Here is a 13,159-nt window from a genome sequence, read left to right on the forward strand (position 1 = left end):
TCTTCGTCCTGTTCATCGGCAGCCACCGGTTCCACAGCTGGTTGTTCCTCCTCGGCAGACTCATCATCATCAGCCTTCACTGGCGCGTCAGTTGGCTTGACTTCAGCGACGTCCGCCTCTGGTTTCTTCTCTTCTTCGTCGGCCTCAACTGGCTTCTGCTCCTCATCGGCAACCACTGTCGTCGACTGGACTGGTGCGTCGGTAGCCTGGTCATCGTCGGCAGCAACAGGCTTCTGTTCAGCGTCCTTCTCCGGCTCTTGTTCGTCGTCAGCGGCAGGCGTCTGTTCCTCATCGGCAGTTGGCTTCTGCTCCTCCTCATCCTTGGCAACCTCATCCTGAGCAGGTGCGTCCGTAGTCTGGGGCTTGCTTTCGACATCGTCGGCAGCAATCACTGGCTTGTCATCCTCCTGTGGCTTCTGTTCCTCATCCGATTCTGGTGCCTTCTCTTCGTCATCACTAACCGGAGCGACAGTCGTGGCAGGTTTGTCTTCTTCGTCGGCAACAATTGGCTTCTGTTCCTCGTCAGCTGCGGGTGTGGCAATCTCATCATCCTTGGCAGGTGCGACAGTCGTGGCTGGCTTGTCTTCCTCATCAGCTTCAACTGGTTTTTCGTCAGCGGCAGGCGCTTGTTCGGCAGGTTTCTCCGCATCCATCACTGGAGCAGACGTGGTGGCAGCCTTGTCTTCTTCGTCAGCCTCAACTGGTTTCTGCTCAGCTTCGGTTACTCCGACGCGATCATCAGAATCGATCGAAGCCACAGTCGTCGCGGACGTCTGTTCCTCATCGGCTTCCGGTTTCTTTTCGTCGTCAGCGGCTGGCTTCTGTTCCTCATCGCTTGAGACTTCAACCTCTGGCTGCTTCTCCTCTTCATCGGCGCTTGGTGCGGCGACAGTTGTGGCGGCTTCCTCAGGCTTTTTCTCTTCCTCGTCGGCGCTCGGAGCAACCATTTCTTCAGGCTTCTGCTCTTCCTCGTCGGCGCTTGGTGCAGCAACGGTGGTGGCGGCTTCCTCAGGCTTCTTGTCCTCCTCGTCAGCGCTTGGTGCTACCATTTCTTCCGGCTTCTTCTCCTCTTCGTCGGCACTTGGAGCAGCAACAGTTGTCTTCTCTTCGTCGGCACTTGCAACAGACGCAGTCGTAGTGGCTTCCTCAGCTGGTTGTTCATCGCTAACCACTGGCTTAACCTCCTCTTCAATTGGCTTCACCTCCTCTACCACGGCTGGCGTTTCCTCATCAGCTTCCACTGGCGTCGGCGTCTCTTCAGCTGGCTTCTTGTCCTCCTCGCTGTCGTCATGCTCCTCCGAAGTAGGTGCCGGCACCTCCTGAACGTCGGCCTCTTCACTGCTCTCTTCCTCTCCTGCGCTCGGGTCCAAGCTCACTGGCACGTGCTCCTGCTCCTCTTCCGAGCTGACGTTCTCGTCTTCGGCTTGCACTTCCGGCTTCGGCTTGTCCTCCTCTTCAGCGGCATCATCAGCAACCGGAGCAGCGGTAGTGGGCTTCTCCTCTTCGGCCTTGACGGTCGTGGCGGCAGCAGGCTCATCGTGTTCCTTGATCTGATCGTCCGACTCCAGCGGCATTTGCGGGTGCAGTTCCTCCTGCGGCATTTCCGGCACACTGTCTTGGCTAACCGCCGGTGCGCTGGTGGTTGGCTCTTCGACCGGTTCGGCAACATCGGCAGCTGGAGTTTGAGTAGGTGCTTCCTCCTCAGCTGGTGCGTCGGTAACAACTGGTTTGTCGGCTTCCTTTTCGGCTTCAACCTTGGCGGTGGTAGCTTCTTCTGGTGCTTGAGTAGCCACAGCTGGTTTCTCCTCCTCGGAATCGTCCTCATCGACGTGTCCAGCAACGTGGTCATCAACGGTTGGCTTGAAGATCGGTTCTTCATCATCATCATCCTCCGGGAAGTGAATCGAATCGTCCACAGGTTTCTCCTCCTCCTCTTGCTTGTCATCCTCAACAGGCTTCGGCTCCACTGGTTTCTGTTCTTCCGACTCCTGCTCATCTGGGAAGTGAATCGAATCGTCCACGGGCTTCTCCTGCTCCTCTTGCTTGTCATCCTCAACTGGCTTCTGTTCGTCGTCAGCTGGAACGGCTAGTGGCTGCACGGTTGTGGCTGGCGCTTCCGGCTCATCTTGTTCGGCCACTGGAGCCTGGACTTCTTGTTCGGTTTGCTCATCATCAGCAGCAGCAGGAGCGGCAGCAGCAGGTTGGGCAGTGGTAGCGTCATCAGCCTTTTCAGCTTCCTCATCGGCGGCGACAACTGGCTTAGTCGTGGTAACATCCTCCGAAGGAAGCTCGTCGTGAGCTTGTTCAGCCGGCACGTCATCTTCTGCCACGTCAATCTTGGCGGTGGTAGCGGATACCTCGTCGGCTGGTTCCTCGGCCTTGGCGGTGGTAGCCTGCACCTCATCCTGAGTTTCGTCCTGCTCAACTGGTGCGCTTGGTTCGTCTTCGGCGACCTTGACGGTGGTGGCTTCCTGAGCGGGTTCTTCCTCCTTTTCGTCAGCTTGCTGTTCGACAACCTTAACGGTGGTGGCTTCCTGAGCTTCGTCTTTCTCATCAGCTTGTTGTTCAACCTTAGCAGTGGTCGCTTCCTGAGCGGGTTCTTCGTCCTTCTCATCAGCTTGTTGTTCGACAACCTTGACAGTGGTGGCTTCCTGAGCGGGTTCTTCGTCCTTCTCATCAGCTTGTTGTTCAACCTTAGCAGTGGTGGCTTCCTCAGCTGGTGGCTCACTGTCATCGCTTTCTGGCTTCTGTTCCTCATCAGCTGCTGGCGCAGCAGTGGTTCCGTCAGCGACAACAGCGTCCTGTTCCACCGGTTTCTGTTCCTCATCAGCTGCTGGCGCAGCGGTAGTCGCCTTCTCTTCCTCGACCTTGCCGACGGTGGTGGCTTCCGGCACGGAGTAAGCTGGTCGTGCGGTGGTGATCTTGGCGGGTTCTTCCGACTCATCCGAATCGGCCTCCTCGCTGTCCGAGTCCGAATCGCTGTCCGATGCCTCGTCCTGTTCGACCTTCGGCGTAGTGCTGCTCGCAACCGGCCGTCTGGTGGTGGGCTTGAGTGCTTCAACCTGGTTCGATTCGTCGTCTTCTTCGCTATCGTCATCCGAGGTGGAGTCGCTTTCCGACTGGGCCGGTTCGTCCTCCTCCTTGGAGTCTTCCGTGGTGTCGTCGCTGCTGGACGACGAGCTGCTTTCGGTGGAGGAGCTCTCCGTAGGCTTCTTGGCTTCCTGTTCCTCCTGGGTAAGTGCGGTCTCCTCGTCACTGTCCGACTCGGACGTGCTGTCGTCCACAGCGTTGCACTTGTACGTCGGGCAGCACTCACCAGGAGCGGCCGGCACCGGGGCACAGTCCTTGGACGGAGCGGCCGCACAGCGGACCATCTCGCACTGGACGACACTGTTGGTACACGTGCAGGACTCTTGGCACTTGTTGTTGGCAGGGATGTCGGCATTGTTCTTGTACGTGACTCCATCGACCAGACAGTCGCCCTCTCCGGGGATGGCCTCCGGGAACATCTGGGTCTGTTCGTCTTCCTGAGGCTTGCCAGCGGCAACTGGTTGTTCCTCCTGCTTCTTCTCCTCTTCCTGCGGGATGACCGTGTTCATCTCAACCGGTTCGTCCATGTCGACGGCTGGTGCTTCCGGCTTCTTGTCCTCTTCGTCAGCGACTGGCGCGGCGGCAGTCGAGGTCATCGAGTCATCCAGAACGTGCGAGTCGGCCTCCGGCGGGTGGTGCGTGATGATTTCTTCCTCGGGCATCTCCGGGATGTGGACCGTGGTGGGTTGTTCGCTGGTTGGCACTGGCGGCAGTTCCGTCACGATGACCGCTGGCGGCAGCTCAACAAAGTCCTGCTCTGCTGGTGCGTTGTCCTCGAACTTGTGGGCCGGTTCCTTGGTGTTGGTGGTCGATTCGATTGGCTTGGCAGTGGTCAGCGAGTCGGCTTCCGGTGCGTCGGACTCCTTCTCCGATTCGGCATCGTCAGCGACGACCGGTGCTTGCGTTGTCACTTCGTCGGCTTCGGCGACGCGGACGGTCGTGGTTTCCGAGTCCCGGAACGGTGGCAGGTAGGTTCGGCTTTCGGTAGTCAGGTCAACTTCATCATCGCTAGGGGTGAACGCGAACGCGGTGGTCACTTCCGGCTCTTCGGCATCGCTTTCCTTCGGTGCGAAGGTGGTGTGAGCTGCGGAGTCGTCATCGACAGCGGAGACTGTTGGTGCGACGAGGTCCTTCTCTGGTTCGGCTGGCGTTTCCGTGGTGGCGACCGCTGGTTCCTCTTCGACTTCGTTGTCGTCAGCGACAGCTGGCACCGCCTGTTCCTTGTCTTCATCCTGTTGCACGGCAGCTTGAGTGGTGGCCTCCTTCTCGTCGGCTTCCTGCTGGCTTGGTCGAGCGGTGGTGGTGGCAGTTGGTTTCTCCTCTTCCTGGTCGTCCGAGGCGACTGGCGCTACCGGTTCCTGGGCTTCCTCCTCTTCGCTCTGGACATCGTCGTGGTGCACGACTGGCGTCTGCTCCTCGCTGTCTTCGTTGCTGTCCGACTTGTCGTCGATGGCAATGGCTTCCTGAACGCCGTCGTCTTCCTCGGAAGGAGCCGACTCGTCACTGGTCGCCGGAGCCTTGGTCGTGGCCACCGCTTCCTCCGCCGTCTGATCGTCCGAAGCCGGTCGCAGCGTCGTGGCCGGATCCATGCCTCCGTCGCAGATGTACGTGTCGGGGCAGCACATGCCCGGTTCCGGTGCCATCGCCGTGCAGTTCTTGCCCTCGTTCTCCAGCGGCGTTCCGCACTCCTGCACGGCGCACACGATGTCTCCGCGCATACAGTAGCAGTGCTCGCACGGTTTGTCCGTAATGATCATCGCTCCGTCGGCGTACGCCTCTCCGTTGTGGACGCAGTCGGTCGAGATGGACGGGGTCATCGTGGTCGTCAGGATGAATCCGGGCGTTGGGCGCACCGTCGTCGTCATTTCGTCCTCCAGCTGCGGGAACTCTTCCTTTTCGTGATCTGTGGGTATGAGAGTAGGGTTAGCTTGGGGTGTCTAAAGACATTTGGATGTCTGATCTTACCGCAATCGTATCTCACTGGACAGCAGACGCCCTTGTTGTAGATCGGCTGACATCCGTCAATGTGCAGCGTACACTCCTGCATCACGCAAGTGGTCATGTTCCGAATGCAGTAGCACAGCTCGCAAGGTTTGTGTGGGTTTGATGGCACCTAATAAATACAGAAGTGATCAGTAACAGATCTTCAAAACGAAGGTTCCGATCGCCTTACTTGAGCTCCCTCCGGGTAGAAGCGGTTCTCGATCGAGCAGCCGTACTGGTCGGGCGCCCCGACGGCGGTCGAGTCCGGGCCGGCCGTCGACTGGTGGTCCACCAGCTGCACCTCCACCTCGGGGCAGGTGATCACCGGGCAGCACTGGTCCTCGCGCTTCTCGATCGTACAGTCCTGGCCGATCGCCTTCGTGAAGGGGCACACGCGCAGGTAGCACATCAGCATGCGGTCGTGGCAGGTACAGTTGAGGCAGGGCTCGTTCGTCATGATACGGTCACCCTCGCTGTAGTGATTGTAGTTGTAGTAACAGCCCGCCGATTCGCCGTACGTCTCCAGGTCAGTCTGATCGCTCTCGTACATGGGTGCTGCGACGAGGGGGAGAAGCGTGGTTTAGTTGAGGATTGAGTTCAAAAAGATTGCGTGCAAGTTGTATGCAAGTTTGGTTGCGAGTTGCGTCGTCCACTTTGTGTAGTCTTGCCTCAAGTCTTGATATAGAGTTGGAATGAAAATCAAGAGAAATTCTTATTTCGACACCTCTATTACGGACTTCAAACTCAAGGTACCAGTACAACGTTGGTGATATTTTCGAAGTGAAAGTGATGAAATTAAAGAACGTGTTGCTCAACGAAAGGTAAGTGAAGTGAGTGAAAGTGAAGTGAAAAAATCCTGCAAACGGTAAGTAACGATCAGTCAATCTGTCAAACAGTCAATGTCAATAGTGACGAACAAACGTTATCGGAAGTTCTTAAAACGATCTCCGAAGAGTGTTGTTCAGTTCTCTTGAAGACAGTTTCAACGATTTGCACGCAAGTTCCGTGCAAGTTGCACCCATCTACACGGGGTCTAATCAACCAGATCGGAGTGATGTTTAAGGTCTTAATGGTTTTGAACTCTCAAACATTCTTCCGGCAGATGCGCCCCAAAGAGCTCGCTCGCGATAAAACATTTTGATATGACCCTCATCGTAAAAGATATGGCGCATTAAACGAGGAGACAGCCGCCAGTCGACCCACAAAAAAAAGTTCATCTCAAAGCGGCGTCGGCACATCGGTTTGATATATCCAGGCTAAATGTACTGCATAAAAAGCTCATATATAAAATTCGTCTTCGTCTCAAACTCCATCAGAGAACGATGACGAAGTAAATCATACTCCCCGGCAAGAACGTCAGTCCAAAGTCAACCCATCTTCGCTGGAGTGTGACTGCGAATGTTCACTTTTCCGAGGAAACATTGCGAAACCTCCGGGTCTATTTCCTCGCGCTGCTCAAGCTGTCGACTCAATTTGTGTGGATCGCAAACATTCGCCGCACACGTGTGTCTCCGACGGCCTGACAACTTTCTTGCTCTATTATACAACACACATCCTTTTTACGACCCCTCCCCCCCTTAAACCCTTATTTCCAGGAAAATCTCATAACCGGAGAGACAAAAGCGCGCCCGGAAAACTTTCTCCACCGAGGGACGACCGGCCAAAAAATTATGAATCATTCCTGTCATATCTTGTTTACGTTGCCAAAAACGAGAAACAGACTCAGAGAGAGATGGTCCGCCGTGGCGAAATGCACACAGATGTTAAGTTAATTATCGAGATAAATCATCGTGCCCAACTTCGTTGGCGTCCTTCTTCCTTACCGGGGGTTCTGGAAGGACTGTATTAAGGGTGTGTGAAAGGACCTGTCACCGGGTAAACAAAGCGGAGGTGACAACAAGGGTGAGGGGGTGCCAATTATCTACTGCGGTGACGGATGATTGTTTGGACGTCGTTTCGGGCCGACTATGTGTGAAGTTGGGAAAATTGGGAGGGTGAGATGTCCAGTTTGGCTTCCCTATTGCGGACGTCGGATTTGAGGTACTTGGGCAAAACAATTTTTTAAAGGCGATGCGAAGTGTGCGGTAAAATTTGCATCAACAGCTAAATATGGAAAAGAGAATATTTTTTCAGAGAGCTTCCCGATCACGGACGTAGGAATCGAGGTACCTCTTGGAAGACTAACGAAAAAAATGTAGTGAAGTGAAAAGTGTAGTGAAGTGTGCGTCCCGATTTCAAGGTAAGTCAGTGAAGAAAGTGATGTCCGATCACGGACGTAAAAATCAAGGTACCCGTGAAACTAACTAGGATATTTTGATGTGAATAGTGAAGTGATTCAGCAGGTAAGTCAGTGAAAGTGTGCAAAAGTGAACATCTCCAGAAAACGGTAAGTTATATCCAGTCAATCTGTCAACCAGTCAATATATAACGAGAATGTCAAAACTTTCCCGGCAGCGCCGTTCCCGGTCGCCGCAAAGTTTTGTCATACTCCCCGAGGGAGTACGCCCAAGTTTCACCACGCTCCGCCCGGAACAGGTGAAATCTCGGGAACTACCTCCCCAAACAAGACGCAAACATAACCTCCCTCCGTACACGACGGCTTATGAATTATAGATAACTATCACTTCATCTTCTCCGCCGGTGTGCGCTCTTTTGCTGTCTGTCCCGAAATTCAACAAGGGTGGGTTGATTTTTATCTGATTATATTAAGCCCTGTCCACCGCACGCCGCGTCGAGATGTGGTGTTTACTCTCAAGATGAGCACCAGAAATTGCCTGTAATTAGATGTTTGCCTCCCCGTCCTTCCCACGAGAAATTAAACTTATGACACATTTATTTACCCAACTTTATTCCCCCCTACCTCTTCGATGCCGCAGAAAATGATACTTGATGAATATTCATTCAGCCGCTGCTGCGGCAGTGTCCTACAGGCGGAGTCCGGAAATTGGGATTATATCATGGGCTCGCCCCCGACCTTCTTGCGCGTCTCGTTATCTCGCCCTCGACATCGCGTCCCGTGCAATTCCGTTTGGCGACAACGACCGGGGGACCACCCCACCACCAGACGGGACAGCACAATCAGGAATCAGCCAAGTAGAAGAAGCGAGATTTCGGAGACGAAGGCGGAAGCGAAATTGGACAGCCTGGAGATCTTAATTGCATCTTGTCGCCAAGAACCGATCTCCTCCTCAGTCCCGGTTGGCGTCGCGCGTTCCACTTTGGGAGTTGTTTAGCGTGACATTGATTTTAATTTCTGCCTTCTGCGTTCGCAAGAAGAGGTGGAGAATTCTTCTTATTTTGGGGGACGGGGCAGGTGAAGTCATAAGACGGTTAATTTATGGACGGCCCCCTCCGCTTCTCGCCGCTCCGCGGCGTCTGTTGCGTGCCGATCTTGATCTTGTAGAAGAGAGCTGGGGGAACCTAGAGAGCCGGAACGGAGCTCTGGTGTGGCTTGTTATAACGGTAGTGAACTTGGCAGTGACGGCGACGGCGACGCCCGCAAGTACCTTGCTTTGTCTTGCTCGGAAAAGCTCCCATGGGCCTCGGAAGAGGAGGTGAACTTTAGAGGGTGTGAAATCCAACTTTTGCGTCGTTGCTGGTCACGGAAGTTGGTTCGCGGCGCGCGCGCCAAACGGAAGGAAGAAAAGGTGATCTTGAACGCGGAAACTGCTGCAGATCTATTTCAGTTGCACAATGGCAACGGGGGGCTGTTCTGGGTGATGGTAAACAGAGTGGTTATTACTGCTGACATGGAGTCGGTTTGCTGCACTGCTGCAAGAATTAATGCAAATTGCACTGGAAGAAGGTCGCTCAAATGCTTCACAAATAGGTTCGTTGACGGTGTATCTGGCGCTGGAAATGATACTTTTGATGTGTTACGCCGATAAGTCGTCTAATAGGGACTATTGCTTCGTTTCCCTTACATGAAAAATTCGAAACAACTCTATGGCTATGAAAAATTCATTACTTCTAATACGGACGTCAACGCAAAAAAAATATGACATCTCTATTACGGACGTAAGAATTGAGGTACCCGTTACATCAACTTGAATTTTTTTATGTGAAAAGTGACATGGTTTAGTGGATAAAGCAGGTAAGTCAGTGAATGTGTCAAAAAAGAAGACTAAGTTCAGTGAGTAAAGAGTGCCTTTCCCTAACACGGACGTGAGAGTTGAGGTACCCTCGGAATTAACTAGAAAAAAATGTAGTGAAAAGTGAAATATTTTAGTGGATAAAGCAGGTAAGTCAGTGAAAGTGCTCAAAAGTGATCAACTCCTAGAAACGGTAAGTTTTGTAAATCCTGTCAATCTGTCAATCAGTCAATATTATCTCCAATGAGAATGTCAAAATTTTGCCGGCAGTACCGTTCTAGGTCGTCGAAAAATTTTGTCATGCTCTCTGAGGATATTTGCTCTTAGAAGCAACTTCCCTAAACAAGACGCAAACTGACCTCCCTGTTACGGATGTCAACTGAAAGGTTCTTGCCAGTTTCCGAATCAATATTTAAAAATCGATTCAAAACAACCCTTCATTATTCCACCTCGCTGCTATACCATCTAATTTGATTTATTGCCAATTCGATGGTTATTAACCTAGCAATCACGCCATAAATTTAATCCCCTCAGGCCACCACCGCGCGCCACCTTCCCATTAGGGAAGTCATTTGACAAACAAACTAAGGGGATATTAGCGATCATCATTTGAGCGCTGGCACAACACACCAAGTATCGATTCCATTTCCGGACCCTTCCGCGAGACGGTGGGAAAATCGATTACTCCTTGGACAATTTCTAAGCCTCCGCCAAAAATGCCAAAATTCTTGCGGTAGTTCCGCTTCAATTTTTGCCAATCTTGGTTAATTAGCGGCGGCGGCTGCCTTGTATTAAATTAAATTATGGGAACTCTCCTGTGTGCGCGTTGCCGCAAACCACAATAGAGCCATCACTCATTCCGACCTGACAAAACAACAGACTTCCCTACAGAAATAATTTGGAAATGTCAAAAAACTCATTTCGGGACGGAGCCCAAACTTTTGGTATAGATAATTAGATTGGTGCGCCGCGGTCGTCGCTTCTTGGCCTAGCTCTTATCTTCTAGTTGGCGATGTTCTTCTTGGCGCGTCCAGACTAGCGGAACCTGGACGCGCGCGCGTTGATTTGGGTCAAATCTGCGCCCGGAGGTAGACTCGCCGCGAAGAAGGTGAAGTTGAAGAAGAGTCCGGTTTTCGGACACGGTCCGGTGAGTGTTTGCTCAGCAATCACAACTAGAGGAAGATGTGGCTTGAGGGTTGTGCGGACCGGGGCGTTGAAAAGTGGGTGCTTTTGTTGGGAAGAGTGTTGCTTCTCAATTACGGACTTCAAGATTGAGGTATCTATGACCTATTCGATGAAAAACATTATTATTAGTGATGTATGGTAAGTTCTGATGTTTTAAGGGTAAGTGCAGTGAATGGTGAGCAACTTTTCAATGTGCCATCTCTATTACGGACGTAAACAATTAGGTACCTATGACCTATTCGGCGAAAGACGCTGAAATAAAAGGTAAGTGTTGATGTTTAAAAGGTAAGTGCAGTGAAAAGTGACTCTTCGATGCAGCAGTTTGGATCCCACAGTGGTAAGTACAATCTGTCAACCTGTCAACTGTCAAAATCAAGAGAGACCCCCTCAATGAGGTGCGCTCCCTTCGAAAGGTCGACGCCCTGTTTGCGCGTCTTCTCACTTCGAAGGGAACGCAGTACGATCTTCCTACTCAATCCTCAGATGATGATGACATTTTTGTTGTCATTAAGACCGTACGAAACAAGTGCACTCCATCAGTTCTCGGTGGAGACAAACACCGAGGGGTGAAGAAAACGTGGTTTTTGTTTGCGTTCCAAAATTCTTTATAATTGCGCGCGCCCACTTTGAAATTGGACGCTGCTTATGGTAATTAAAGAGTGGGCCCCACTTCCTCGATGGGGGAGCGTCTCTTGCGAGGAACTTTGACCGATAAAACGATTCGTCCGATTAGCTTGAATTAACCAATCGCGAAACCAGGACATCCAACTGGACTCTCGATAAGCCCAATTAGCTGGAGCGCTCAACGAGGTGCGATTTATGGCGCCTTGCTTCGAAGAGCTGAGGTGAGAGATCTAAACCGACCATAATTGGCAGCGAAAAACGGTTTCGCGCGCGCCACAGTCCGGGGGGTCCACAAATTTTCGCCTCACCCGGGGTTTGGCTTTCTTTCCGGACGTCAGTTCGTCGGAAATATCTGCGCAATTAACGACTTGTTTCCATATCGCGTAGTTTACATTTTTTTTCTTCTGTTTGGCCCGAAATGCTTTTAATTTCGACAGCATGACCTATGAAGTTTGACGTCAGAAGCGCTGAAGGCGTGCGGAGTGTACATGACAATAAATGTCGAATCCGACGACGACGACGATGTAGTTTTGCCTCAAGTTACGGTGCTTTGATGGGGCGAGATGTCTCACGGTTGGTTGGCATTTTGTTACGGTTGAAGTCGCGAAAGAAATGATTCCCGGAAGGAATTGTCTGCACAAACGAGTGGGAGCAGTGACGGGGAGAATATGTCAAGATTGAAATTTGATAAGGGGAAATGCCTTCGGGGGTCGTTGTAACTTCCAGGTAGAAGCTCTGTCAATCAATAAATGAATTTATTATTTTGTTGGAACTGTTTGAAACCATTTCTAGTACAGACTTCAAAATCAAGAAACCTCTTTGATCACATACGATGGGGACAGTTTTAAGAGTTAGCTTTTGTGTTAGCACTTCTATTACGGACTTCAACAGTGAGGTACCTCAGAGCGAAATTCTGATTTTTTTTGCTTTAAGGTAAGTTTTGGTCCAGAAGGGTAAGTACTAAGTGATTATCACCGGAAACAAGATTTTTCGACACATTGCAGTGCAAAAATGATGTGTCATCTCAACCTGGTAAGTACATCTCTGTCAACTTTCAATATTTAATAAGAAAACTAGATTTTGCACTTTATATGATGTTTGTTCTGTTTCTCTAATACAGACTTCCAAATCAAGAAACATCTTTGATCAAATACAATAGTGACAGTTTTAAGAGTTTTTTCTATTAAGGACTTCAACAGTGAGGTACCTCAGAGCGAAAACCTGAATTTTCTGCTGTAAGATAAGTTTTAGTCCAAAGGGGTAAGTACTAAGTGAGCATCGTCGGAAAAATGACACATTGATAAGGTGTCATTTCAACCTGGTGAGTACATCTCAGTCAACTGTCAATCTGTCAATATTTAATAAGATGTTTGTTCTGTTTCTTTAATACAGACATCAAAATTAAGAAACCTCTTTGATAAAATACGATGATGACGGTTTAAAGAGTTAGCTTTTCTATTACAGACTTCAACATTGAGGTACCTCATAGCAAAATCCTGATTTTGCTGCTTTAAGGTAAGTTCAAATCAAAAAGGGTAAGTACTAAGTGACGTGAAAACAGGATTTTTCGACACATTTTAGTGCATAAATGATGCGTCATCTCAACCTGGTAAGTACAACTCTGTCAACTGTCAATCTGTCAATATTTCATGAGAAAACAAGATTGTTGTACGACAACCAGCTTTTCTAGCCCGAAAAAGCTGTGCTCTGTGCGCACAAATCTCCGAGTATATCACAACCACATAATTATTAATTCATCCCCCCACGCTGCTGCTACCTTTTTCGGGCTGACGTCAGGGACTTAACTTTGGACGGCATTTGCACCGGCGCACGTCCGTCGAAAGTGGATCAAAGCCAGAATGAATGCAAAATTTAGCGACTCATTCAGCCAGGATTTGACCCGGTTTCGGATCACAAAACGAGAAGCGGGGAGGGGATTTGTGCGAGCTTGCAACATTGTCTAATTGTAATTCATAATCCGTGTCTGGACGGGGCTTGAAAACTCATGTGGGTGCTTCCCACCAACATGTAATTCAAGAACTGTTAGGCACCCATCAAAATTTTTTCGTCAGAACTTTTTCTCAAACGCACGAAAATGGCTGTTTACAGCCACTCCGACGCGGCTTCAAAACAAAAATAACAACAACGAAACGCACCATAATGACCAGGTTTCGGTTCAATCTAAT

General features: G+C 50.8%; 1 protein-coding gene across 6 annotated transcripts in view; it reads right to left on the minus strand.

The window, feature by feature from the left end:
* Positions 1-13,159, minus strand: part of LOC6046428 (microtubule-associated protein futsch) — a 160,459-nt gene that overhangs the window by 6,931 nt on the left and 140,369 nt on the right. For all 6 annotated transcript variants that reach the window (XM_038262031.1, XM_038261782.1, XM_038261841.1 and 3 more), the window contains exons 4-6: positions 5,264-5,628; positions 5,056-5,203; positions 687-4,993 (exon numbers count right to left, since the gene is read on the minus strand). In XM_038262031.1, coding sequence (XP_038117959.1) covers positions 687-4,993; positions 5,056-5,203; positions 5,264-5,628 — 4,820 coding nt within the window. The remainder of the gene's footprint in view (positions 1-686; positions 4,994-5,055; positions 5,204-5,263; positions 5,629-13,159) is intronic.

The sequence above is a fragment of the Culex quinquefasciatus genome, chromosome 1 (assembly GCF_015732765.1).
Source record: "Culex quinquefasciatus strain JHB chromosome 1, VPISU_Cqui_1.0_pri_paternal, whole genome shotgun sequence".
Taxonomy (NCBI): domain Eukaryota; kingdom Metazoa; phylum Arthropoda; class Insecta; order Diptera; family Culicidae; genus Culex; species Culex quinquefasciatus.